The 27,518-nt window shown below is 40.3% G+C and overlaps 1 protein-coding gene across 2 annotated transcripts in view; it reads left to right on the top strand.

Annotated features, from left to right (window-relative positions):
* dnah9l (dynein, axonemal, heavy polypeptide 9 like) overlaps positions 1-27,518 on the top strand; it is a 50,393-nt gene that overhangs the window by 17,831 nt on the left and 5,044 nt on the right. Inside the window, exons 23-72 of one of the 2 annotated variants that reach the window (XM_056267105.1) lie at positions 198-356; positions 490-612; positions 690-812; positions 1,409-1,633; positions 2,025-2,116; positions 2,233-2,359; positions 2,444-2,605; positions 2,688-2,813; positions 6,734-6,841; positions 6,923-7,054; positions 7,148-7,308; positions 7,397-7,553; positions 7,651-7,796; positions 8,251-8,367; positions 8,505-8,643; positions 8,736-8,828; positions 8,939-9,133; positions 9,233-9,310; positions 9,499-9,631; positions 10,180-10,307; positions 10,398-10,546; positions 11,054-11,204; positions 11,307-11,438; positions 11,560-11,733; positions 13,169-13,373; positions 13,583-13,748; positions 13,845-13,947; positions 14,581-14,820; positions 14,976-15,137; positions 15,227-15,420; positions 17,072-17,234; positions 17,349-17,472; positions 17,566-17,708; positions 17,808-17,969; positions 18,553-18,786; positions 19,284-19,430; positions 19,589-19,702; positions 19,901-20,044; positions 20,345-20,527; positions 20,933-21,034; positions 21,121-21,255; positions 21,500-21,673; positions 22,403-22,638; positions 22,994-23,116; positions 23,249-23,453; positions 23,532-23,696; positions 24,623-24,763; positions 25,000-25,170; positions 25,260-25,382; positions 25,744-25,937. In XM_056267105.1, the coding sequence (XP_056123080.1) occupies positions 198-356; positions 490-612; positions 690-812; positions 1,409-1,633; positions 2,025-2,116; positions 2,233-2,359; positions 2,444-2,605; positions 2,688-2,813; positions 6,734-6,841; positions 6,923-7,054; positions 7,148-7,308; positions 7,397-7,553; positions 7,651-7,796; positions 8,251-8,367; positions 8,505-8,643; positions 8,736-8,828; positions 8,939-9,133; positions 9,233-9,310; positions 9,499-9,631; positions 10,180-10,307; positions 10,398-10,546; positions 11,054-11,204; positions 11,307-11,438; positions 11,560-11,733; positions 13,169-13,373; positions 13,583-13,748; positions 13,845-13,947; positions 14,581-14,820; positions 14,976-15,137; positions 15,227-15,420; positions 17,072-17,234; positions 17,349-17,472; positions 17,566-17,708; positions 17,808-17,969; positions 18,553-18,786; positions 19,284-19,430; positions 19,589-19,702; positions 19,901-20,044; positions 20,345-20,527; positions 20,933-21,034; positions 21,121-21,255; positions 21,500-21,673; positions 22,403-22,638; positions 22,994-23,116; positions 23,249-23,453; positions 23,532-23,696; positions 24,623-24,763; positions 25,000-25,170; positions 25,260-25,382; positions 25,744-25,937 (7,583 nt within the window). Of the gene's footprint in view, positions 1-197; positions 357-489; positions 613-689; positions 813-1,408; positions 1,634-2,024; positions 2,117-2,232; positions 2,360-2,443; positions 2,606-2,687; positions 2,814-6,733; positions 6,842-6,922; positions 7,055-7,147; positions 7,309-7,396; positions 7,554-7,650; positions 7,797-8,250; positions 8,368-8,504; positions 8,644-8,735; positions 8,829-8,938; positions 9,134-9,232; positions 9,311-9,498; positions 9,632-10,179; positions 10,308-10,397; positions 10,547-11,053; positions 11,205-11,306; positions 11,439-11,559; positions 11,734-13,168; positions 13,374-13,582; positions 13,749-13,844; positions 13,948-14,580; positions 14,821-14,975; positions 15,138-15,226; positions 15,421-17,071; positions 17,235-17,348; positions 17,473-17,565; positions 17,709-17,807; positions 17,970-18,552; positions 18,787-19,283; positions 19,431-19,588; positions 19,703-19,900; positions 20,045-20,344; positions 20,528-20,579; positions 20,751-20,932; positions 21,035-21,120; positions 21,256-21,499; positions 21,674-22,402; positions 22,639-22,993; positions 23,117-23,248; positions 23,454-23,531; positions 23,697-24,622; positions 24,764-24,999; positions 25,171-25,259; positions 25,383-25,743; positions 25,938-27,518 lie in introns of those variants that run through there. The other variant, XM_056267104.1, reaches the window with a different exon arrangement.

Below are 27,518 nucleotides of genomic sequence, written 5' to 3'. Positions count from 1 at the left end.
TGATAATAGAACCAGTGGTTGGACGAGGCGTAGGACAAATTACTGTGTCTAAACAAATACAAAAATAAATACAAAAGCTCTGAATATTTATCCGGAAGTTTAATTTATCTAGATTATAAATTAAAAGGGGCCTTATGTATGTTTATTTACACTTTGTGATGAATTGTCATAGAATAACAGTGTCTGTGAATATGTAGGAGATGAAGACTCTGGATAAAGATGTGCGTGCGTGGGATGTCTATAACGGCCTGGAATCCATTGTTAAGAATTTGTTGACATCACTGAGAGCTGTCAATGAACTTCAAAACTCTGCTGTCCGAGAGAGACACTGGCAACAGCTCATGCACACAACGGGGGTAACAAACACAAACCAGCATAGCATAACCCCATAGGATCGAAAACCTATTAATGCCTTATAGATAACAGTTAAGTGATAAATATCATGTGAGTAATAGAAAGAGGAACTAACCTCTCTTCTTGTCCCTGTAGGTGAGTTTTGTGATGGATGAGAACACCACACTTGGTGATCTCTTAGAGCTGCAGCTCCACCGTGTGGAGGAAGAAGTGAAGAACATTGTGGACAAAGCAGTCAAAGAGATGGGAATTGAAAAGGTAGAGAGATTTAAAGCATTTCTCAGAAACTCTGAGGCATTTCAGGGCACAATAAAACATATCTGTTGTGTGTACAGATTCTGGGTGAGATCCAGCAGACGTGGTCCATGATGTCTCTGTCGTATGAGACGCACACAAGTACTGGAACACCTCTGCTCAAAGCTAATGAGAACCTGATTGAAACCCTGGAGGACAACCAGGTAACTTCCTGTATCAGTCAACTGGGTTTAGCTGAAATCAGTTTCAATCAGTTCAGCTTAAATCTACATTCACTTCACTTTGTTTAGTTTGATCATAACCAAACTAAAATGATCTGATCAGATCAAAACCCAGTGTACAGTAGATCAGTCTAAATTCTAATTTCTAAATTGATCTTTTAGTTCGGTTCAATTCTGATCAGTTTAGTTCAATTGAGTTCAGTTTCAGTCAAATCAGATCAATTTAGTTTTATTTTGATCTGATCTGAATTGATTGTTTCAGTTAAGTTCAGTTCAGTTTGGTTTGATTGATTCCATTTAAATCAGATCAATTTTGTTTGGTTATGATCAGATCAACCAACTCATAATCGAACCAATCTGAGCTGATCTGATATGTTCAGATCAGTTTAGTTCTGATCAGTCCAAATCTGTCCAAATCCAAAGCAGTTCAGTTTGATCAGAACTGAACTGTTCAGAACCACACCAGTTTAGTTCAGGTCAGTTCCAATCAGCTCAGTTTGGTGTGGTTATGATCCATTCATATTAGATTAGATCAGGTCAATTCAGTTCAATTCGTTTTGTATATGTGTGATACTCAGGTTCAGTTGCAGAATATTCTCATGAGTAAGTATGTGGAGTATTTCATAGTCGAGGTGAGCGGCTGGCAGCGGAAGCTGGTGGTGGCTGATCTGGTCATTGGTACGTGGTTGGCGGTTCAGCGCACATGGGCTCACCTCCAAAGTATTTTCACCAACTCTGAGGACATCCGGAACCAGCTGGCCCATGACGCAGAGCGGTTTCAGGGCATCCACCAGGACTTCCAGGTATTGTGACAGATATGGCAAGCCGTTTTAACTTTGATTTATTTCAATGTAATTGTTGATATCAAAAATGTAATTGCTGATATCTGTAATTGTATTTTCACTAGTGAAAAGAATTATAATTTTAACTAGTGAAAATGTAAATGTTGATATCAAGAATTAGCATTGTTACTAGTGAAAGTGTAATTCCTGATATCAAAACTTGCCATTGTTACTAGTAGTAATATTATTCCTGATATCAATAATTGTCATTTTAACTAGTGAAAATTGAGTTGTTGATATCAAGGAATCATATCCTGGAAATTCTTCAAAGTTAAAACAGCTTGCCATAGTACAGAGTATGCATGAGTTGCCAGCAAGATCAGAAATGTATTAACATAAAACCTTGTTTCAGGGTTTAATGATCACAGTTGTGGAGACCAATAATGTGATAAAAGTCACTAACCAGCCAGGCTTCTTGGAGCAACTTGAGACTCTTCAGCAAAGGTAACTTTTGGACGCTTTGTCAAATCACTGTCTGTGTGAACGCCTTTCAATACTCCACCATAATAGATTATTTTAAAACATGAATCATTTTATTTGTCTATGTCTGTGTATTGCAGATTGTCTATGTGCGAGAAGGCTCTGGCTGAGTATTTGGAGACAAAGCGTTTGACATTTCCACGCTTTTACTTTGTCTCGGCTAGTGACTTGCTGGAAATAGTTTCTAAGGGAACTCAGCCTAGACAGGTTGCTGCTATACTAACAAATTAAAGGCAAAAAGTCCACTCAAAAGTATGTGTGTTGTAATGCATTTGTGTGTATAATGCACAGGTGACACGACACCTGCTGAAGCTTTTTGACAATCTGGCTGACCTCCGCTTCAAAGAGGATGATGATGGAGCCACTGATCCCAAAACAACTGTTGCCTTGGGAATGTACAGTAGAGAGGGAGAATATGTGCCCTTCTCACAACCCTGTGTGTGTGAAGGACAGGTGAGACACAATGACACATACACAACACTCCATCTTTAGATGCTGTAGTTGAAAAACATTTTGTCTGTCTATCATGTAACAGGCCGAGTGTTGGCTGAGTACTCTAGAGAAGGCCATGCGCTCCACTGTTCGCCAGGAGATCTCTGAAGCTGTGGCAGCATATGAAGACAAGCCACGAGATCAGTGGCTGTTTGACTACCCGGCACAGGTGTGTTAGTGAGTGTTTAGTTCCATTTTAGTTTTAGTTAAGTTTCATAGACTTTAATCCTTTGAGATAAACTTAAGCAGTTTTGAACTCACTCACGGTAATTTGATTGAATGTTTGATCAATTTTGACCAATAGGTGGTGCTGTGACCACTCTGTTGTGGTCAGAGTGAGGTGACAATGACACATGCAAAGTTTGGTGTCAATATGTCAAAGCATTGCAGAGATACAGCCTCTCAGAGTCAAGCAGTGGAAGGGTTGAAGAGCATAAACAGCTGTGCTCTACCAGGCAAACTAAAACTCTGGTGCTTTCAGTTTGGTCTACTGCCGAGGTTGCTGTGGCCACTGACTGTGTACAAGGTTTCTTTGACAGCAGTGGATAAGCTGGAAGCGTTAAGTTCATACATCAGGAAATGGTTGGGAGTTCCACGCTGCCTCAGCAGAGTGGGACTTTATAGTAAAGGAATATTGCAGCTGCCAGTCTCTGCTTTAACCGAGGAGTTTAAGTGCGCCAAGGAGTTGAAGTGCGCATGACCTTAGTAGTCACGCGACAAATGTGTAAGGGACGCAGCACCTGTGTTAAAAACTGGTAGGAAGTGGTCAGCAAAGAAATCGGTGGTAGAGGCAAAGGCTGCCCTTCAAATTGGTGAAATCGTGGGACAGGTACAGCATGGAAGAGGGGGTTTTGGGCTCAGTTTAGCTCCTCCTAAATGGCACAAGGCAGGCCCAGCTCAAAGGAGGAAGCTGGTAGTCAACGAGGTGCGAAAGCGGGAGGAGAGGATGAGGTGTATAAAGGCCATTTCCCAGGCCAAGCAGGGAGAGTGGATGAGATGGGAGAGTGTGGAACAACGCAAGATGGGCTGGCAAGACCTTTGGTCAATGGAAGAGAGTAGGATCAGTTTCCTTATCAGGTCAACATATGATGTTCTCCCATCACCGCAGAACCTAAACCTCTGGGTAGGAGAAGATCCCTCTTTTCCTTTGTGTTCATCACCTGCCACATTAAGGCACATTTTGACAGGATGTAAGGTGGCTCTTAGCCAGGGTCGGTTTACTTGGCGCCATGACCAAGTACTGCGATGTTTGGCTTTAGCATTGGAAGGCAAGCGCAACATGACCAATAAGTTGCCACCTGTTCTAGCAAAACATTGCACACAGAAGACAATATTCCTCCGCCCAGGCGAGCAACCACCAAGAAAAGGTGTTAAAACCAATTCTCGCCCAGGACAACTGGAAGCTGCTAGGGACTGGAAAATGCTGGCTGATCTTGATCAACGGCTTATTTTTCCACCTGAGATTGCCACCACTAACCTCCGACCAGATATTGTTTTGTGGTCTGGATCAGCACGCATTGTTCAACTGATAGAGTTAACAGTGCCATGGGAGGATGCTGTAGATGAGGCATATGAGAGGAAGAAACTGCGGTATGCTCATCTGGCCACTGAAGCAGAACAGCGAGGATGGAGAGTCCAGGTTTATCCAGTGGAAGTGGGTTGTCGAGGATTTGTGGCACACTCTACAACCCGGTTCCTCAGAGACGTCGGATTCAGTGGCCAAGAGTTGCGTCGCACAGTAGAGAACTTATCTGAAGCAGCAGAAAGGTGCAGCAACTGGCTGTGGTTGAGACGGAAAGATTCTGGCTGGCTGGCTGGGTACAGGCCGCCACGCTACGGTTTCGTAGAATTCTTGATAAACTCAGTCTGTTGGTTTATTTGTATGGTTTGCATAGTAGTTACAGTTATTACGTTCCTGTGTATATTGCGTGAATGAGGGTTGGTGTTTGGGCAGATATTGTGTTTTGCGGTAGGTAGTATGCCATACGGAACCGTTGCCACTGAAACTGCGTTAATGCACCAGTGGGGCTCGACAGCCTTAGTCAAACGGGTTGGCGCGTAGAGATTGTGAGATTGCGGTTAGGTCACACGTGAACTACGAGGAAGGAGCAACCTCAGCAGCAGGAGGGAGGTAAAGGTCAGTAAGCTGGGCTGAGTTGAGTGGGGTATGGAGGGGGGTGACTCTGGGACGCCAGAGTCACTGTCGAGCCCTCTTGAGGTGTCGTGGGCTAGTCGACGAAACACTGAGGACGGAAGGTGAAGACCCTAGAGATGTCCCCTACTCGGCTCAATCCAGACGGTTGTTGTGCTGGTCCACTGGGGAGACCACACTGTAGTTGCAGCCGTTGTGTGTACTGACGCGCCAAGTATACTGCACCCGTTAACGCTGGACAGAAGGAGATTCACATCACCATATGGAAAGAAGCGTAAATGGATGGAGAGAGAGAAGCATAGGTTACTGTAAAGCTACGTCTTAGTTTGTGCTTATCTTGGCGAAAGCCGAGTACAAATCAGCATGAGGTTTAACACCTACTCTCGTGTAATGGAAATCATGGCATCACGCCGGAATTTTGCTGCAGTATATGAAAATTGTTTTGTCTATCGACATGAAATCCATGTCGACACAGTCTGAAGATAATGCCCTTTGATTTTGGTGAAAATTGTACAAACGGTCTAGAAGGAGTTTGAAAAAGTAGGTTTTAAAGAAAATCAAAATGGCGGACAGGAAGTTTGGCTGACTATGGCAAAATTGGTATCCATGTTGTCGCATGATCCAAGGAATCTATTAAGACCATTTTCATTATAATAGGCTAATTTATTCAAAAGTAATTTTTGGAAATTTCATTATAACTTTTGACCACAAGGTGGCGCTGCCCCGAAACTGTCAGGACATGGTGCTGCAGACACATACCGATTTTGTAACGATACACCAGTGCGTTTGTAAAATATAGCATTTTTAGACGCAATTCAAGATGGCCATCGCCTAAAATGGCTGATATGGGAAAATTGCTGCACCAAATCTAAAAAGACCAGTTTTGTTATTTTTGGGCAAAGCGTTCAGAAGTTATAAAGCAAAAATAGCCATTTTTCATATCTCCTGACCACTAGGTGGCACTTCGCTTAAACTGTGCCGGATCCCTCAGGTCATGGTTGTCATAAACATGCACCAAATTTAGTCAGAATGTGCTAAAGTGTTTCGGAGATATAACCTCACGTTCATTTTGGCGGGCATTTCGTTATTCGATAACGGTATGTCAAATCGACTTGAATTCCATAACTTTTTGTCGGCGTGGTATGAAGATGATCTGGTTAATTTTTCGTGAAAATCAGAGCAATGGCGTGCGAAAAAGTAGGTATTTTGGAAAATTCAAAATGGCGGAATTGAGGCTTATATCTTTATTTTACTACATGAAACATACAGCAGTATCAGTTTAGTCCAATTCCAAAACCAAGCAGATCTCGGGCCCTAATTGACTACCATAGTAGGAAAAAAATACATATATGGTAGTCAATGGGGCCTGAGATCTGCTTGGTTACAAACAATCTTCCAAATATATCTTCATTTGTGTACAGCAGAACAAAGACATTTATACAGGTTTGGAACAATTTGAGAGTGAGAAAACGATGACAGAATTTTAATTTTTTGGTGAACTATCCCTTTAAGTATTGTATTGTATTAATTATTGTAAGAACCAAAAAAAAAAAAAAAAAAAAAAAGATTCATTAGAAGGAATCACAACCAGAATTGAAATTCTGTATGATTCCTATCCTATTAGTTTGTAACTTTATAGACCTTATGTAGCCCCGTTCCCTTTTAGCTCTGCACTCTTTGTGTTTTATCTTCCAGTTTGTATTTTCACAGCATGAAGGTAAGATCTTGCAGATTTATGAATGAACCGCTCACTTTAAAAATGATGACATCTGCTTTTAAACATTACAATGCTCATGATAACTTTCGTTAACTCTACAATAAGTAGGTTAAAGGTTGGATAAATGAAAAACAATAATGTTGCCTGAAGGCAATAATTTAACAATAATTTAACAGATTAATTTCAAATGTGTGTGCATTTGTATGTGTCTGGTTCTTAGGTCGCACTGACTGGCAGTCAAATTTGGTGGGCGATAGATGTGGGCATTGCCTTTGAGAGGGTGGAGGAAGGTTTTGAGACTGCCCTGAAAGACTACAACCGAAAACAGGTAAATACAAATATAAACACTAACTCATCTCACTTTATGTTGATAGCTGAGAAAATCACTGTTATTTGTAACTGACTGTAGATCGGTCAGCTGCACTCTCTGATACACATGTTACTGGGTGACCTTACCCCTGGAGACCGACAAAAGATCATGACCATCTGCACTATTGATGTCCACGCTCGTGATGTAGTCGCTAAACTCGTATCTCAGAAGGTAATCAAACCTGTATTGAATCTATATTCTGTTGCCTAAAATAAGGGTTTAGGAAGAGGAAGTATGATGACATCATAATGACATGTGTCCTAGGTGACCAGTGGACAGGCTTTTGCGTGGCTGTCACAGTTACGGCACCGATGGGATGAGCAGCAGAAGCACTGTTACATCAACATATGTGACGCACAGTTTCAGTTCTCGTACGAGTATCTGGGGAATACCAACAGACTGGTCATAACACCACTTACTGACCGGTCAGTGTCACACTCACACATAATTACTCATCAGATTTGTGATCTTGTTACTGATGTTATTTGACTATGCTGGTCATTGTACCCGCAGATGTTACATCACTCTGACTCAGTCTCTGCACCTCACCATGAGTGGCGCCACCTCTGGTCCTGCCGGAACTGGGAAGACAGAAACCACCAAAGACCTTGGCCGATCGCTCGGCATTATGGTCTATGTGTTCAACTGCTCCGAGCAAATGGACTACAAGGTGTGCAGGCCACAACACATCGGTCTCAGGAACACTACTGGCACACCTCTCTTTACTTTATGCATTGTTTCTTTCTCTTTCCTCCTTCCTCTTTCAGTCCATAGGGAATATCTATAAAGGTTTGGCCCAGACGGGAGTGTGGGGTTGCTTTGATGAGTTTAACAGGATCTCTGTGGAGGTTCTGTCTGTGGTTGCTGTGCAGGTGAAAACCATTCAGGATGCAGTTCGCAACAAGAAACAGAGGTCAGTTCCATCTCACCCCATTTCGGCTCATTTAACACCATTCAGTACCATCAAATCCTATCATGTCCTGTTCCATAATGTTATGTTCCATCACATCTTTTTCCCCACCCTCTATTCCATCTTGCCCTACCCTCTTGTATCCTATTCTATTGTTTTCCATACAATTTCATACAAATTTCATCTTACACTATTCCATACAATCCAATTGTGTCTTGTTCCATCACGTTCTTTTACATTCCTTTCTTTATACTTTCTGTATCCATTCTATCCAATCCCATCATACAATCTCCCATTCCATCTCACCCCATCCCTTCAAGTATAACTCATAACTCACACTTTTCTATCCTATCCTATTCCATGCCATCCCTTTATTTTCCATTCTATTCTATCTCATATCATGTCAAACCATCCCATTATATCCCATCTCTTACCCCTTCATTCCATTGTGTATTAGGTTCCACTTCCTGGGGGAGGAGATTGAGTTAAGGCAAACAGTTGGGATCTTCATCACTCTGAACCCTGGATATGCAGGGAGGACTGAACTACCAGAAAACCTTAAAGCACTTTTCAGGTTTAGGCTCTGGTTATGCTATTGACTGGAATGAAATGGACAATAATATTGGATTTTTAGATGTTTATAGGGGAAAAATAGACATGGTGTCCACTGAACATTCTTATATACTTATAACTCTTATCTCTGTGTGTCAGGCCATGTGCGATGGTGATTCCTGATTATGAGTTAATCTGTGAGATCATGTTGGTGGCTGAAGGTTTTATAGAAGCACGTCTGCTCGCACGCAAGTTCATCAGCCTCTATACACTCTGCAAAGAGCTGCTCTCCAAACAGGTACACACACACTGATACATAAACACACTTAATGCATTTTTTTAATCCACTGTATTGGGTGATCTTTCAAACAAGATCATTATTTTTTTTAGGATCATTATGACTGGGGCTTGAGGGCCATAAAGTCAGTCTTGGTTGTTGCTGGGTCACTGAAGAGGGAGGAGAGGAGCCGTCCTGAAGAGCAGGTGCTCATGGGAATTGTTGTTTAGAAGTGATGCATTTCTATTTGTTGCTTTATATTTAAAACATATTCAGTAATGTTTATTCTGTAATGTGGTGTATGTGTGTTTTTCAGGTTCTGATGCGTGCTCTGCGAGACTTTAACCTGCCAAAGGTGGTGACGAGTGATGTGCCAATATTTTTGGGACTTATAAGTGATCTCTTTCCTCTTCTGGATATCCCACGCAAGAGAGACAATGAGCTTGAGCAGAACGTACGCCAGTCAGTTGCTGAACTCCACCTGCAGCCAGAGGAGAACTTCATACTCAAGGTCTGTCTGTCGTATGTGAGAAATGTTCAAATGTTTTAGATTTCCCATTAGTTGCAAATCTTCTCCCCCTCTGTTTCTGATCACGTCTTCTGCTTTCAGGTGACCCAGCTGGAGGAGCTGTTGGCGGTGAGACACTCTGTTTTTGTAGTAGGTGGACCTGGAACAGGAAAAAGTCAGGTCAGTCCAATGAAGAAATAAAGAGACAAATGTTTCTGAGGTTGTGATGACCTCTGAGTTTCTAACCCTATGTATTTGTATATAGAGAGCCTATACTAGTCAGCTCCATTGTATTGAGTGGGTCATGTTGCTGTTTCAGTAAACTAACCGGTATATATGGTTGATTTATGTGGTTGTTTACGGGTCAGATTCTGAAGACACTGCATAAGACCTATTCTAACATGAAACTGAAGCCCATCTGGACTGACATCAACCCTAAAGCTGTCACCACCGATGAGCTGTTTGGCTTTCTGCACCCAGCTACACGGGAGTGGAAAGATGGTGGGTGTGTTTATGGGAGTGTGGTTTAATTCCATCGTTTGAAGTTCATCTCTGTAGACAGCTGTCAGCTGTGGTGTGTACGTGTTTATATGCGACTGTTTTGCTAAACTTTTGAGTGTGTGTTGCGTTTGTCTATTGCTATGAGGAAACATATGTCCCATAAATATCTGATATAAACAACATGGTGGGGGCCTTTGATTCATAAAAGGGAAAAATATGATTTTAATTCAAATCTAAACATTTTATATAAATGGTTTTATAGTAAATGCTAGCACCAAATCAGCATATTTGAAAGATTTCTGAAGGATCATGTGATCAAGACTGGAGTAATGCTGCTGAAAATTAAGCTTTGACTTCACAGAAATAAATATATTTATAAACATATTAAAACATTAAAATAGAAAACTATATTTTGGTATCTAATGCAGCAACATTTACACATTTTCATGTGTGGCTAAAGTGTTCAGATGCTTTTTGGGGCCATTTTGTGTGTGTATAAAAATATGCGAGAAGGTGTGTTTGTGTAATCACAGATCCTTGGGTTTCAGGTCTGTTTTCTTCCACTATGAGAGAACTCTCTGCCATATCACATGATGGACCGAAGTGGATTGTTCTAGATGGAGACATCGACCCCATGTGGATTGAATCACTGAATACTGTCATGGATGATAATAAGGTTCTTCGTCATGACTTAATATTGCCATAAATGTGTGTACTGTGTGATTGTTATATTTATTTATGTGTGTATGTGATGTGTATATATTAGGTGCTAACCTTGGCCAGTAATGAGCGGATATCACTGACCCCCTCCATGCGTTTGCTGTTTGAGATCAGCCACCTGAAGGCTGCAACACCGGCTACAGTATCTAGGGCTGGAATTCTTTACGTGAACCCTCAGGATCTGGGCTGGAGTTCGTGAGTGACAGTATTAATAATAATAATAATTCATTACATTTATATAGCGCTTTTCTCGGCACTCAAATCGCTTTACAAGAAAGGGGGAATCTCCTCAACCACCACCAATGTACAGCATCCACCTGGATGATGCGACAGCAGCCATATTGCGCCAGAACGCCCACCACACACCAGCTTATTGGTGGAGAGGAGACAGTGATGAAGCCAATTATTATATATACAGTGCTGGTCAGAATTATTTGCCCCCTTGGTAAATATGATCAAAGATGGCTGTAAAAAATAAATCTGCATTGTTAATCCTTTTGATATTTTATTTTAAAAATTAGCAAAAATCGAACCTTTCATTGAAGTAAAAGAATTGAAAAATCACATTATGAAATGTATGTTTTTCTCCAAAATATTCTGTATCAGAGAAAAACCGTACTGACCCTGGGGTCTTTTGAGTGGTTTTGTATCAAATACTGCAGTTTGTGTTTGAGACACTCAACCCCTCATTTTAATTAACAGGTTTGTGACAAGCTGGATAGACACCCGTCAGGCCCAATCTGAGCGAGCAAATCTCACTATATTGTTTGATAAGTATGTACCCTACTGTCTGGAGCAGGTCAGATGCAACCTGAAGACGATCACACCTATACCTGAGATGAGCATGGTACAGGTAAGAGACACACTGTCCAACACATAGGCTACATACAGTATAAATATGTACAGCCAAACTTTTCTGTTACTTTAATGTGTGCCTATTGTTTGTATGTATCAGACCCTGTGCTGTCTGCTGGACTGCTTGCTGACTGATGAAAACACCCCTCCGGACTCTCCCCGTGAGCTCTATGAGCTCTACTTTGTGTTTGCATGTGTGTGGGCCTTTGGAGGGGCTCTATTCCAGGACCATGTTAGTCTGCAAATTCATGAACACTGTTTGCTATAAGCCACATATCCAATGTGATCTTTACTTTGTGATAAGCAATATTTGTGATACTCCATCTATGTTCTTTTGCTTTGTCTCTTGTCAGCTAATAGACTATCGTTCAGAGTTCAGTCGTTGGTGGTGTAAGGAGATGAGAGCTGTGAAGTTTCCCTCTCAGGGATCAGTGTTTGATTACTACATCGACCCCAACACCAAACGGTTCACTCCTTGGAGTGAACGCACACCTCCCTTTGAGCTGGAACCCGACATCCCTTTGCAGGTCAATTACGAACAAAACACAAAATACAGAAAATATGGTCTGTCTTATATACTTTGTTTTCATAAAACAATTTATCACAGTTTAATTTCCTTCAGAGTCTTAAAAGGACAGTTCAAACAAATTCAGAATTGATATGAATTTTTAAGTGAACGATCCCTTTAAGGCATGTATAAACAGGGCTTGACATTTTGACTTTTTGCACATAAGCCACTGTGGCTAGTGGTTTTCCAAAGTTACTTGCCTCTCAGCATTTTCACTCGCCACAATTTTGACATCGATACCATGGGGGAAAACTGCCATATAGATATTTTGGTAGCAGGTATATTAGGCTGCTGTCATTTTAAGACCTGACACACGGATCCATCATACTGTTACACGTGTTTTCTTTCTCAACCTACAGTAAAACATAAATAACTGTGTTTACATGTTGTTAATACTTGCTAAGACCGGTATTTTGACATGATCTTTTTTGTGTGTATTTGACTGTTTAAGCTCAATAAGCAGCGAGCAAGAACTCAATTTAGTACTGAGAGGCGGCTTTATGTGCGTGCACTTTGGGTGTGAGGACAACATTTGCGGGAATGAGTAAAATTATGCATAATACGTGCAATTCCACGGCGAAATTCAAGCCCTGTAACATTGTAACAATATTTATCCGGAGCAAATGAAACGAGTCAGTATGTGTGTCAACTTGCTGTCAGAGAGAGCGAGAGAGTGCAGCTGGTATTGTGTATCTATTCTGCGGAAAATTAGTATTGTAAGCTTTTCAGATATTTCTGGATGTATCGAAAAAAAATGTTTTTGACAACGCTACATTGCACTTAGTTTGTTATTTCAGATGCCTTTTTAAAAGACTACAATTGAAAAATGTATATACTATGTATAAAATTTAACCCACCAAAGTGGCTAGTATGAGTGACTGTGTTACACACCACTGCTGAAATCCACTCTCATTTGTCGGGTGTTAATGTCAAGCCTTGTGTATAGTTATAACTATAATGATATATCTATGTTAGCGTCCACACCATTGGATAATTTTGATTTAATATGTTCACACGCTTTAGTTATGTTCTGTGAACATAATTGCATCACCCACTTTAAAGTTGGAAAGATTTTGATTAGCTATCATTGTTTTTATTGTTTGATGTGATTCCAATGATATTGTTCCTCTGTGCCATTATCGTTATAGTTATGGTGTGGACCCCACTTTCTTTCTTTTTTTAAATTTTTTTTTTTAGAGTTAACATCATTTTTTAAACTTTATGTTCATGGTTATCATTATAGTTATTGTTTGGTGTTACTTCCTCAGTATGTTATGTCATTTATGCTATGCTATGAAGACTTATAATGAGATAAAATATTCTTAACATAAACCTATAGGAATAATCAAACAGCTGCAAAGATTCACCTTTTTAAATTTTGTCCATGTGTACAGACAGTATTGGTGCAATCGGCTGAGACGATCTGCTTGACATACTTCATTGAGTTACTTATGCAGAAGGGGAAGCCAGTGATGTTGGTAGGAAATGCTGGTGTAGGGAAAACTATCCTGGTCTGGGATAATATTTCTAAACTTAAAGAGGAATTCATGGTGGCCAAAGTACCTTTCAATTACTACACAACCTCAGCCATGTTACAGCGTGAGTAAGATGATGAAAGTTGTATACACACACACCATATTCTCTCATAAACACAAAGACACGTAGTGCACAAACAGAAACCTTTGCGACAATTAAAGAAAATAACCACATTTATGCATGCAAACGCATGGACACATTTGCAAGGTATGCAGGAGGAGATCATCGTACAAATTACAGGCAATATTTCCATTATGGTTGTTTAACTGTAGGTGTACTGGAGAAACATCTGGAGAAGAAGGCAGGGCGAAACTTTGCTCCTTATGGTACTAAGAAGCTCATCTACTTTGTGGATGACCTGAACATGCCTGAGGTAGATGCATATGGCACTGTTCAGCCTCATACGCTTATCAGACAGCACCTGGACTACTCCCACTGGTATGAGAACACAAGCATTAAAGCATGTAGATGAAACATTATTTACAGTCTTGTTTTTAAATGTGCTTTTGATTAAATTAATGTTTCTATTTGTAGGTATGACCGTCAGAGACTAGTCCTCAAGGAGATCCATAACTGTCAGTACATCACCTGCATGAACCCAACAGCAGGAAGCTTCTCAGTTAACCCTCGGCTACAGGTAACCATAGCAACCAATACATATCCAGCCCTCATCTGAAAGTAACCATAGCAATATTTCACCCTTGACTATATGTAATTATAACAACCAATACATGTCCAGGCTCTTTTCATGTCTACACTGGATACTAGGCTGGATAAGGAGTTGTGCAGCATGCTCGGATATTGTAGGATGGGTCTGATTGTGTTGTGTGTTCCATTAAGTTCAACTGGTCATCAAACAGTACTTCCTGGTTCCTGGCTGACCTGTTTTGGGATTATTATTGATGAGTCTTTTTAGCGTAGCGGTGGTAAAAAAATGCAGATGGTAGGCCCCAGTAATGGTGTGTATATCGGAAAAAAGGAGAGGGCCAAGTACTGAACCCTGAGGGACCCCATGGTAACTTGGTAAAGGAAGATTTGATGTTTAACAGTGTTGAAGGCTTCAGAAAATCCAGCACAATACAGAAAAGTAGACTATAGGTAGCCATAAAAAACAACTCATGTGAAACCCTCAAGCACAGGTAGCCTGCCTTACAATTTCATTAGTGTTTGCCAAACAAAGAAAAGTCCTGTCCAAAATTTGTATTTGGACTCCAAATACGCACGTTTATATGTTTCACATTTCTTTCTATCTTTTTCTTCCCCCTGGCAGAGGCATTTTTCAGTGTTTGCTGTACATTTCCCCAGTGCGGAGGCTCTGGCAACTATATACAGCAGTATTTTGAGTGGTCATTTCCAGCAGGGTGGCTACAGTTTTGGTGTTAGTCGCTTGGCCAATACACTGGTCCAGGCTGCCATTTGCCTCCATCAGAAAATGAGCCAGAACTTCCTGCCCACAGCCATTCGGTTTCACTACATTTTCAACCTCAGAGACATATCTAACATCTTCCAGGTGTGTGCCAATGAAACAGAAGCGTGTGTCTATGCAGTTACTATGTACATAGTACAGAGTACTATGGCTGTATGTATGTATAAAGTGGCCTACTTGTGTTTAGTATTAGTATTGACATGCTTTTTTCTGTTCTAATATTTTGTCTATGTGTGTAGGGAATACTCTTCGCTCTGCCAGAGCATGTGCGGTACCCTATAGACCTGGTGCATCTATGGCTGCACGAGTCTTCTCGTGTGTATTCAGACAAACTGATGGAGGAGAAAGATGTTGAGCTGTTCAACAAAATTCTGCTAGACACAGGCAAAAGATACTTTGAGGTGGGCAGAACTTCTCAAATCCCTGGTGGGGTCGCCTGTAAACTGATAGACTAATTATCAAGTAAAACCTTTTCCTCTCTCCTTTGTAGGGTATAGATGAGTCTATATTTATCAACCAGCCATTGATCTACTCTCATTTTGCTCATGGCATGGGTGAGCCACGCTATGCACAAGTGACGGACTTGGAGAAGCTTCAGAAGAGCCTGATGGATGCTCTTGAGCACTACAATGAGCTGCACTCTGACATGAACCTAGTGCTGTTTGAGGAAGCCATGCAACACATGTGAGCCTGCTAGAAAATAACAAAATCATTCAGGTTTTAAACTGTATTTAAAGGGGTCATATAATGCCATTTTTGTACAAGCTAATATGATTCTTTAGGGTCTAAATTAAAAGTTTGTAATATGCTTTAATTAAAAATTATCATTAGTATTGTAAGAAAACGCTTATTTTACCTGGTCAAAAACAGCTCTGTTTTTCAGCACGCCGTTTCAGTGCATATGACTTTAAATGATAATGAGCTTTGCTCACCCCACCTCTCTGTTCTGTGCGTACACCGTTTGTAACACAATAACCATAACGCGTTGTTCAGTATAAACGTGGGATTATGAATTATATTGAGAACGTCATACATAGAAAACATGCCGTAATGTACCCTGAGTGTAAACCTTAGACGCATTCATTGTGAAGCGTGCAGCTAGCGATTTGCAAAGATTAATATATTAATATAAAGTTTAATAAAACGTTACACTCACTTCCGTTCTTCTGGAGGTTCAGCAGGAACACGAATATCTGGTACCGATCCTTTTTCATGAGCAGCTTCTTAGCAAAACCAGCTTTATACTGACCCTCGTTTATAAAGCAGTCTGGTGTGTGAAATGATTCGCGCAAACATGAGAGCATTGACTTTGCTTGTGGGGAATATTCCCTTCGAAAACAAACACAGCCACTGCGTCTTCAGCGGTTCGGATTTAGGAACATTGAAATGACTGCTGTGTTCGTTATTACACCCAAGAACAGAACACCACAATCGCTTAGACGCCATTCTGCTCATAGACAGTGCTCCAGCATATCAACAATGCGCGGACTATGATTGACAGCTGGCTCACGAGCGAGGGGGGGTCTGTGTTGAAACGCTCCTGTCAATCAACAATCGTGGGAGGGGCTTCCGACCATGTGACGTCACACGGTCGAACGGCTTGATTTGAGGCAGGGGAAAACATATAAGGAGATTAAAACAAAAACACTGGATGGATTTTTATCATTTTATGATGGTTGTGTACAGGCACTGCCAACACACATTTCAGTACAATCAACTTGTAAAAGTGCATGTACCATTATATGACCCCTTTAACAGAATTTGAAACATAATTAAAAACATAAAACAGCTCATATAATATTTAGTTTGACTTTCTGAAGTTGACAATAAAAAAAAAGTTGACATTTTCTGAAGTTTGAGCACCTCATTTGTAAACTATATTATCGCTGAGAAATATATTAAAAGTTGGATATATAGTACATCCTACTTTACCGGCATACATACATTTACTCATGTATAGTAAAATATACTCTATAGCAAATCTTGGCTGTGAGATTGTTTATGTCGTTGCAAAATGTAAATGTATGATCGCACAGCTCTATAGGTAAAGTTGGATATATACTGTATTATATCCAAAATAACTTATTAAACAAAATATACTTTTAAAACTGCTTGGCTTTTATTTCCTTGCAAAAACAACAAACAACTAGAGCTCTTTATGTAAAGTATGTCCAACTTTACAACTTTATCTGCATTCATACAGTATACTTGAGTGGGGCGATATATACTATATCTCATATCTTAACGGCTTGATTGCTTGTATCATCGCAAAATATAAACTATATTATCACCCAGCTCTAATCTGCATGGGTAATCTGTGTGTGTTTGTGTGCAGTTGTAGGATAAGTCGTATTCTTGAGTCTCCTATGGGTAATGCCTTGCTGATTGGAGTAGGTGGTAGTGGGAAACAGAGTCTCTGTCGGTTGGCTGCTTTTCTTAGCATCTTGGAAGTATTTCAGATCACACTGAGAAAGGGTTATGGCATCAGCGACCTGAGGGTAACACACCCACACACACACACTGCATTTCAATAATCTCTCTTTGTTAGATGCTTAATATGAAATATTGTGAAAAGTTTTCCCTTTCCCACATCCTTTGTTCTGTCTGTGTAGAGTGATATCGCTGCACTGTACATAAAGGTGGGAGTGAAGAACATCGGCACAGTCTTCCTGCACACAGATGCCCAGATTCCTGATGAAAGATTCCTGGTCCTGATCAACGACATGCTAGCATCAGGTTCGCATTGCAAACTCTCACATTTTCTTCTTCCTCTCAATCCTGACAGTAGCTCTCAGTTTGTTTCGTGTTTATGTATATGTGTGTGTGTAGGGGATATACCTGATCTCTTCAGTGAGGAAGAGGTTGATATGATCGTAACCTCTATTCGTGTGGAGTTGAGGGCGCTTGGTTTGCTGGACACACGTGAAAGCTGCTGGAACTTCTTCATTGATCGTATACGCAGACAGCTCAAGGTTGGGTTCCTTATTTAGAAAACGGTATCCTAAGTATATATTATGTATGAATATGTGAATATCATTCTGATGTCATGCTCTTTCTAATCTGCTCTGTAGGTGGTGCTGTGTTTCTCTCCGGTTGGCTTCACTCTTCGTACACGTGCACGGAAGTTTCCGGCTCTTGTGAACTGTACCGCCATTGACTGGTTCCATCCTTGGCCCCAGCATGCACTGCAGTCCGTCAGCAGCACTTTTATACAAAATATCTCTGGCCTGGAGGTAAAAATCTAGGGACAGCGAGGGTGATATAGTACATAAAATAGATTAAATCATAGCTGCATCCTAATTTGCATACATCTGCACATTCAATTGAAGTATTTCACCTTTGATTGAAAAGTATACACTTAAAAGATGCGTCTTAATGTACTGTTGTTTAGGCCCAGTAAGATAATAATAAAAAACATTTATACTTTTATTCAGCAAGGATGTATTAAATTGTTCAAAAGTGACAGTAAAGACATTTATAATGTCTTTCACAAAATCACAAAAGATTTGTTTATATAAATGCTGTTATTTTAAACTATAATATTAAGAAATGTTTCTTTAGCAGCAAATCAGCATGTTAGAATGATTTTTTGAAGTATCATGTGACACTGAAGACTGGAGTAATGCTTTACAGCTTTGCCCTCACAGATATAAATAAAAACATTTAAAAGTGTATTAAAATAGAAAATTATTATTTTAAATTGTAATAATATTACTGTTTTTACTGAAACATTAAAACATTGAAAAATCATACCTATCCAAACTTTACAACGTTAGTCTAAATGCATTTACCAAGACATGCTTTTCTTTCCTGTAGCCAGAGGTGCGAGTGTCCATCAGTGACTTTATCTCATTCGCACACACTAGTGTGAATGAAGTCAGTGTAAAGTATCAGCAGAATGAAAAACGTTTCAACTACACCACGCCCAAAAGCTTCCTGGAGTTCATGAAACTTTACGGCAACCTGCTGGGGACAAAAAGAAGAGAATTGAGACAGAAGATGGAACGTCTGGAGAACGGCTTGCAGAAACTACTGAACACTGCATCACAGGTCAAACTTACATTTAAAAACCACACACACACACACACACACACAGGGTTTCACCAAAATCTACCAAATTGTATAAAAATGTGACCTCATCCTGTGAAAGGATTTATATTTTCTTTTGGCTTAAAGGAATAGTTCACTTAAAATGAAAATTGTGTCATCTTTTACTCACCCTCTAGTTGTTTCAAACCTGTATGAATTTCTTTCGTTTGCTGAACACAAAAGAAGATATTTTGAAGAATGTCGGTAACTAGACAGTTGATGGACCCCATTGACTTCCATAGTAGAAAAAAAAGAAAAGAAAAAAAGAGTAAATGATGACATAATTTTCCTTTAAGTGACCTATTCTTTTAACCAAGGCCGGAAGAATGCATCTCATTTTGGAAGCTGAAGGAGCTGCAAAAACTAAAATTAACCTTAAAATACAATTTAAATAAATAAATAAACATATTCTCAGTCCTAGAGCTTTAAGTTTGACATTTTCTGGACCTCTCTTTCAGGTGGAGGATCTGAAGGCTAAACTGGCCACACAGGAAGTAGAGTTGCAGCTAAGAAATACTGATACTGAAGCTCTCATCGCTAAAATTGGCCAACAGAGTGAAAAACTCAGTCAGGAGAGGAGTGTAGCAGATGCAGAGGAGCAAAAAGTGAGACACGCACATAAAGATATTCCCACCCTAACGCACAAAATCACACGCATTACCGCATTAGAATATCACATGATTCCCCATCCTTGTTTGTTTATTAATAATTGCTATTGATGGGTATGTATCTGTGAAAGACATTGTAATGATTGCAATATCAGGTAGAAGCAATTCAAGCAGAAGTGACCAAACAGCAGCAGGAGACTGAAGCAGATTTGTGGAAAGCAGAACCGGCTTTACAGGCAGCTAATGCAGCACTCAACACACTCAACAGGGTGTGTATTTGTGTGTGTAGTGTATGTATGTACTTGACTATAGTTTGGGGAGTAATGGGTGTGCTTTGTCTTCTGTATTGAACCGTCCTCGCACACATATCCAAATGCTTTGTTTTGATGAGCAGACTTGATTAGTTTTGTCCAGAGTAATTGTGTGTGTATGTATGTATGTGTGTGTGTGTGTGTGTGTCTGTACAGCTGAATCTAACAGAGTTGCGGACGTTTCCGAATCCTCCCGCCATCGTATCGAATGTGTCTGCAGCTGTTCTGGTGCTCCTGGCTCCTGGCGGCCGTATCCCAAAGGATCGCAGCTGGAAAGCATCTAAAGTTGTCATGAGTAAAGTGAGTGTGTGTAGAGTTGACATTTAAGATTTATTCTCATGGGCAATCTGCAAATGTTTCTGACATTTAACTTAAGCCATCTTCTTGAAATCTGGCAAAAGGCTGAAATTGACGTAAATTGCCGAAATGTGAGAACAAAAAATGTTAGCGAATCTCGAGTATTGAAGTTTTCAAATGACATATTGATTGTCGAGATGTATGAATCATTTGGCAGTGAAACTACTGTATACTGTAACTCTGCAGGTTATGCAAAGAGGTAAATTGGGTAGATTTATTCCTTTTCTTTTGGTGTGTGTTTAGGTGGATGACTTCTTACAGGCGCTGGTTAATTTTGATAAAGAGCACATCCCTGAAGCCACAGTGCGTGTGATCAAAGACGAGTATCTGAGTGATCCTGAGTTTAATCCAGAGTTTGTCCGTCTGAAATCCTCTGCAGCGGCCGGTCTCTGTGCCTGGGTCATTAACATCATCCGCTTCCACGAGGTTCTGCTCACTTACACCATCAGTTCAAAAATGCAAGATTATTAAATGAATGTGTCTATGTAAACACTTTTGCACAAACTAAGACCGAGAGTGCTGCTATATGTAGAACTTTAGATTAACTCAATTAATGTCTTGTGTGGGATTCTCATTGAGTTTTTGTGATTGTATTGTTTACAGTGTGTTTTTTTGCTTCCCTCCTCCATGCTGTTCTGTCCAGACGTATGTGAGTAAACGCTTGCTAATCTGTTCAGATGAATAAATTATACAACAACATAATACTGGACACAAGAACATTTCAACGCAACCCGACAGATTATATATGACTCAATCCAGTGCTCTGACTGTAAACCATTCTAACGTTCTGGTATTGCGTTTGTGTGTTTAAATGTGTTTGGGTTTAATAAGGTGTTGTGTGAGGTGGAGGTGAAGAGGATGTGTCTGTCTCAGGCCAACGCTGACTTGGCTGAGGCTGCAGAAAAGTTAGAGGTCATCAGAAAGAAGCTGACCGTAAGTCTCTCTCTCCACCACAATATCCTATCAGCATTTCACAAAAATGCACTGTGTAATGTCAAATGTTTGTGTGAAATGTGGAGGAGTTGGATGGTAGTTTGGACACACTGAAAGCTGCGTTTGAAAAAGCAACCTCGGAGAAACTCCGCTGTCAGGATGAGGTGAACCACACCAACAACACCATCAAGCTGGCCAACCGCCTGGTCAAGGGTTTAGAGGTCAGAATGCAATACACTTGTTTTGTCTTTTGGACAATAGTTGTATGTTTATGTTGTCATACTAATTTTTAATGAAAAATTCTACTATACATGCAACTTTAAACTATGTATAAATTTATATCAACCATCATGTTGGTTATCATAAAAACTATTATTTACCATTAATATGGTACATTTCTGTTTGGTGCATTCATTTATTTAAATCTTCCACATGTGGAAAATGTGTTTTTGTGAATTGTTTCAGTCAGAAAATGTCCGCTGGGTTCACTCTGTGGCTCAGTACCGCGAGCAGGAATCCACTCTGTGTGGAGACGTTCTCCTCACTGCAGCCTTCATCTCATACGCTGGCTCATTCTCAAAGAGATACAGAGAGGAGTTACTCCATAACCTCTGGATGCCTTACCTGCGCGCCCAGAAGGTAAGTGAGGGACCGAGAAAATCTGTATTCAAGATAAACAGTTTCATAGTTATTGTCTTTATATAAAAAGGCGATTGTGGTGCTAAAATGTGTATTGTTTCACCTGTTCAAGTTCAGAAACCTCAAACTGCATAGAGTACAAGCCTCGTACAAGACAAGCCAAAACGATTATTTATTTCTGCTAATTTTATTTCAGTTAGGTTGTCAGTAACTGTTTACATTTGTTTAGTTTTAGTTTTCAATTTCCTTGGAATTTATTTTATTTCAGTTCACGAAAATGAAACTGTTTATTAACCAAATAGGTTTAGTCTTAGTTTTCTCTCACGAAATTAGTATCCATTTTATCCGCTTTCCCACCGCCAGGCTGAATGGTTCTAAGAACGGTAAGGAACGCTTTCAGTTATACAGTAGTCAACATTTGAAGTGGATCTAAAAAGTTCATCAAAGTTGAAGAATGGGTGTTGTTCAAAATTCATGTATAACTTTGAAAGGTTTTGATCCACTTCAAATGTTGACTACTGTATTTCGGCTGGGCCGGATCTGCACGGAACGTAAGGGTTGGTTAAGTACCGTTAATAGAGCGGTTTGGTCCGATGGTGGAAAAGTGACTGTGCCATCCTTCCCATCCTTCAATAACAGGATGTTATTCTATCCCTTATAAGGATAGAAGTATTAATATACTAAATGAATCTGTTATCCCCTTTCCCTCCGTTTCCTGATGACTTTCAGGTGCCCATCCCTATGACCGAGGGCTTAGATCCCATCTCCATGTTAACAGATGGCGCTACCATTGCGAAGTGGAATAACGAGGGCTTGCCGGGTGATAAGATATCTACTCAGAATGCCACTGTACTGACCAACTGTGAGCGCTGGCCGCTGCTCATTGACCCCCAGCTGCAGGGCATCAAGTGGCTCAAGAGTCGTTATGGCAACAGCCTGAAGGTCATTAACCTCAACCAGAAGGGGTGAGCAGTTGATGAACATACCTCAGAAATTACGTCCCAAGAGGTTTCACCCAATGTGAAAATAGTGACCTTATGAATATAAATATTGCATTTTCTTTTTTTTTTAGATAAAATCTCCTGGTTTTATTGTGCACAAAATGGTTATTTTCATAATCTTTCAACAAAATGCAATAACTGTCTCCGTGTACATTTTATGGATTTAATCCTGATGGATAAAATCAAATCCTGTCCAACATTATCTCCATATAAATAATGTTTCACTTAACAATGGAAGTAAATGCATTGCTAATGCCATTTCATGTTGTCTTCGCATTTATTTCAGTATTTAATTTGGTCTGTGTCGTTGTCGCTACAGGTATGTGGATGTGATTGAACAGGCCGTGGTCTCAGGACAGCCTGTATTGATTGAGAATCTGGAGGAGACAATTGAACCAGTTATTGATCCATTACTGGGCCGACACACCATCAAGAAGGGCAGGTAAAGGAACACAACACAACAACACACGGCATTTCACAAAATATAATACAAAAAACAGAAAAAGTGTATCAATATAACAGTATAACAAACCGTTATCTTCCCCTCATCATGCCTCTCTTCTCCCCTCTGCAGATGTATTAAAGTGGGGGATAAGGAATGTTATTTCCATCCCGACTTCCGTCTGATTCTGCACACTAAGCTGGCAAACCCGCACTATAAACCTGAGATCCAGGCCCAGACCACCCTCATCAACTTTACCGTCACACGGGACGGGCTCGAGGACCAGCTGCTCGCGGAGGTGGTCGACCTGGAGAGACCGGACCTCGAACATCTCAAGGTGTGTGGACTTGTTTAGTCAGACCTGGACACACTTTTGAGTGAAGTGTTACTGATAGCTCTCTGTGTGTCTCTGCAGTCTGAACTGACTAAACAACAGAACACGTTTAAAATCGAGTTAAAGCAGCTCGAGGATGAGTTACTGACACGTCTCTCCGCGGCTGAGAATAACTTCCTGGGAGACAACGTTTTGGTCGAGAAACTCGAGAGCACTAAACACACAGCTGCCGAGATTGAGATGAAGGTTTGTGTATTTTCAACCGTTTTTCCTGGAAAATCGAATATGGTGAAATAACGTGGAACTCAATGTCAAAGATTTCTCCTTCCTCCAACATTTGTCACTGACCCACATAAGCTCTGTTCCAAGCCAAGTGAGCTGCCTCGCTGCTGTAGCCATGTTAGAATCTGCTCACATTTGGGCATTTTCTGCACTGGTTTTGTGGGAATTGATTACACTACCATTCAAAAGTTTGTGGTCGATAACATTTCTTTCTTTTATTCAAGAAGGATGCATTAAATTGATCAAAAGTGGCAGTACAAACTTTTACATTTTTACTAAATAATAATTATATTTGAAATAAATGCTTATATTTTGAACTTTTAATTAATCAAAAAACCTGAAAAAAGTATGTTTTTAACATTTGATGAGCACAAAATCAGCATATAAGAATGATTTTTTTTTTTCTTCAAAGATCATGTGACACTAAAGACTGGAATTTGCCATCACAGGTATAAGTGACATTATAAAATGTGTTAAAAAGAGACTTTTCAAAAACATTAAAAATCTTATTGACCGAAACATTTTGAACAGGAGTGTAAGACATTTTACAATGTGTTGAGCTGAGCTGAACTAGACTAGACTTGATACTGCAGCTGAAGCATAATAATCAAAATAGCCAATATATAAAATAAACATGATGTTTCTTGATGTGTAATGTGGAGAACTATGAGTAATATACATGTCAATTCTGTGGTCACAGATTGGGCTAAACAAAGTATTGTGTAATGTAGCTTAATTTTGAACAGTCTTCATGTTGGGAGCATTGCTAGGCTCTCTGAGCTTTAGGACAGAAACCACATTCCCTAGAACATTAGACAAGCCAGAGATTTTTCTTTTTAGTTGGCATTTGTTGTTTCTTCTCAGTCTGATTCTGCTTTTGCGTTGTGTAGGTGTTGGAGGCGAAGGTTAATGAGGTGAAGATTAATGAGGCTCGTGAACACTACCGGGCCGTGGCTGTCAGAGCATCCCTGCTCTACTTCATCATCAATGACCTTAACAAGATCAACCCCATGTACCAGTTCTCCCTCAAGGTCTGGCCTTGTTTGTGTGTGTCTGTGTATGTATTCTGTAGGACAGATGTTCAGGTCTTCCTGAAAACATTTCAAGCTGAGCTGTGTCATTTGTGCACCATTATCGTCACCAGAAAGTCCCACCCCCAACTCGACTCTGCTGAGATAGTGTTGCTGTGTTGGGTTTTGTGTGACGCTCACTTTTGTGTCTCGCACTTTTCAGGGAAATCACTTTGCATGTTCTCTTCGTTCTGCAGGCATTTAACGTTGTGTTCCACAAGGCAGTGCAGAACGCAGATGCCTCTTCAGATGTAAAGACCCGTGTAAACACACTGATAGATTGTATCACCTTCTCTACGTTTAATTACATCAACAGAGGCTTGTTTGAGAGAGACAAGCTCACCTTCGCAGCACAGCTTACATTTCAGGTGATACAGTCTGGGTAAAACGCACATTATAAAGGATGGGTGAGTTTTTTGTCGTGACGCATACTTTTTGTGACTTTTGTGTGTATCAGTTGTTGTTAATGAGAAAAGAGGTGGATCCTCGGGAGCTCGACTTTCTGCTGCGCTTCAACATCGACCATAGTTTTGCCAGCCCAGTCGACTTCCTTTCCAACACCGCCTGGAGTGCTGTTAAAGTAAGAAACACACACACACACGCACGGTTAAGGAGGTGACAATTATTACCTGCAACACTCCTGGGGCCTGGACGTGGAAAAGTGCTTAGTGCCGTGACAGGTTTCAAGCAGACATACACACTTTTCCTTGTGGCAGAGAGTCGGAGCACTGCAGGTATTTGCAAATTAAGCAAAGCATTTGGACGTTGACTGGTGCTCTTTTATATGTTAATGACATTAATTAGGAGATCTGAAACCATTCAGCTGCGCACAATTTTAAGATCATTTGTGTTTTTCAAATCTGCAAGAGAGGCGTATGCACTTTTTTTTGTGCGTACGTCTACGCAGCATTTTATAATTGTATTTTGGTGTCTTCCTGCAGACAATGAGCTTCACCGATGAGTTTCGTGGTCTGGACCGGGACATCGAGGGCTCACCCAAACGCTGGAAGAAAGTGGTGGAGTCAGAGTGTCCAGAGAAAGAGAAACTCCCTCAGGAATGGAAAAGCAAGAGTTCGCTCCAGAAACTCATCCTTATGAGGGCTCTCCGACCCGACCGGATGACGTACGCTGTCCGGTGAGGCTATGAAGTATAGTATGTGTTTATTAAAGACAGAATGAATTATGTCGTTTGAAGCCCATTAGACTTTCGCTCCTCTTTTGAAACACAAATGGTGATAAATATTCTCTTATCCGTTTTGTCCATCCATTGAAAGTCCATGAAACTGAAATTTTCACACATTATAAAGTACAAAAAAGACATGGTTAAAGTAATCCATATGAATCAACCATGTTTGAGAGTAATTTTACCATATTTGATGAGCTCTATGTGCATTAATCAATGTTTATATGTGAATAAAAGCCTAAATAAAATCTTTTCATCATATAAAGCAGTTGTGTCTTTTCAGAACACCTGAATTAATATGGACTATGGATTACTTTTACAATGTCTTCATGTCATTTTTGAAGCTTAAAGTAACACCAGGGAACTTTTGCTCTCGGGGTGGGGTCCCCCTACAGTTGGGAAACAGTATTGTCCTCTAGACCTCTACTACTGTCGTAAACTCTGTCATCCTACATGCACGTGCAATTGTTGACAACCATGATAGCCCTGAACACTGTAGGAGGAGGTCACATGCAGGTGTTCTGCTTGCGTCGCGTGTGAAATGTCTTCATCCCAGGTACAGTGGCATATATTTCAGCATGTCATATGAATATAATTTCATGGGTTTTATTTTTTTTCTAACGACAAATGATCGCGATGATCACGTTTACAAGCCAGCGTCATTGTAGTAGCCTAGTCTATTGGTTATCGTTTTACTGAATCTATATGATACTTCAATGCAATGTCTGAGTGGTTGATGATAACCATATATCGTCAATATTATAATATCAAGCTACCATAAATGAATCTGCAAATTTTACAAATCGATTTGCATTATAGCTTGAGGCAAGACAAATAAACAAATATCACAGACATGTTAGGTATCCTAAAATATGATTTTGTACATCTTATATATTTACTTGCAAGAATGTAGCCCCTACCAAACTTGTGCACGCCGTTTAGACACAGGCTTTCATTTGATTTTTTTGATTTTTTTTGCCAAGTCCGCATCGGTCGGGCACCCCTCCTCCTCCTTCAGCTCACGCCAGCGAGAAAATGCTGGCCCAATGTTGATCCTCGTTCTGCCTTTAACGCGATCACTTTCTCTTTTTCTCTTTTTGCTTTGCTCCGATAAAACCTTTGCTTTCTTGTTTTTCTGTGCTGCTTCAGCCATGACTATAACATTTGGCTCGCACGTCCGATTTTAAGGAAGTGGTGGTGGAAGTAACGTATATGCCGTAAAGCAGTCGAATTTTGTAGTTCTCTTTGTTCGCCGGTTACTACCCGAAACCCGAAGTTTAAAAGTACGATTAAAAACGCTAAGGCTATGGCAGACGTGTCATTCAACCTATTGTAAGTCGATGTACCATCACAAGAGACTTGGAAATATATTATGAAGGTTGAAAAGTAACCTAGTGCTGCTTTAAAAATGTTGGTTGCGCACTTTCATGATGGACAAAAAAGAACAGAGTTAAAAATATCCTCATTTATTTTTTCGAAGATGAACAAAGGTAGTTTGAAACGACATGAGGGTGAGTAAATGATGACAGAATT

This window comes from Rhinichthys klamathensis, unplaced genomic scaffold (assembly GCF_029890125.1).
Source record: "Rhinichthys klamathensis goyatoka isolate OS25496 unplaced genomic scaffold, OSU_Roscu_1.1 h1tg000254l_1, whole genome shotgun sequence".
Lineage (NCBI taxonomy): Eukaryota > Metazoa > Chordata > Actinopteri > Cypriniformes > Leuciscidae > Rhinichthys > Rhinichthys klamathensis.
This window is presented reverse-complemented; position numbering and strand designations above follow the sequence as displayed.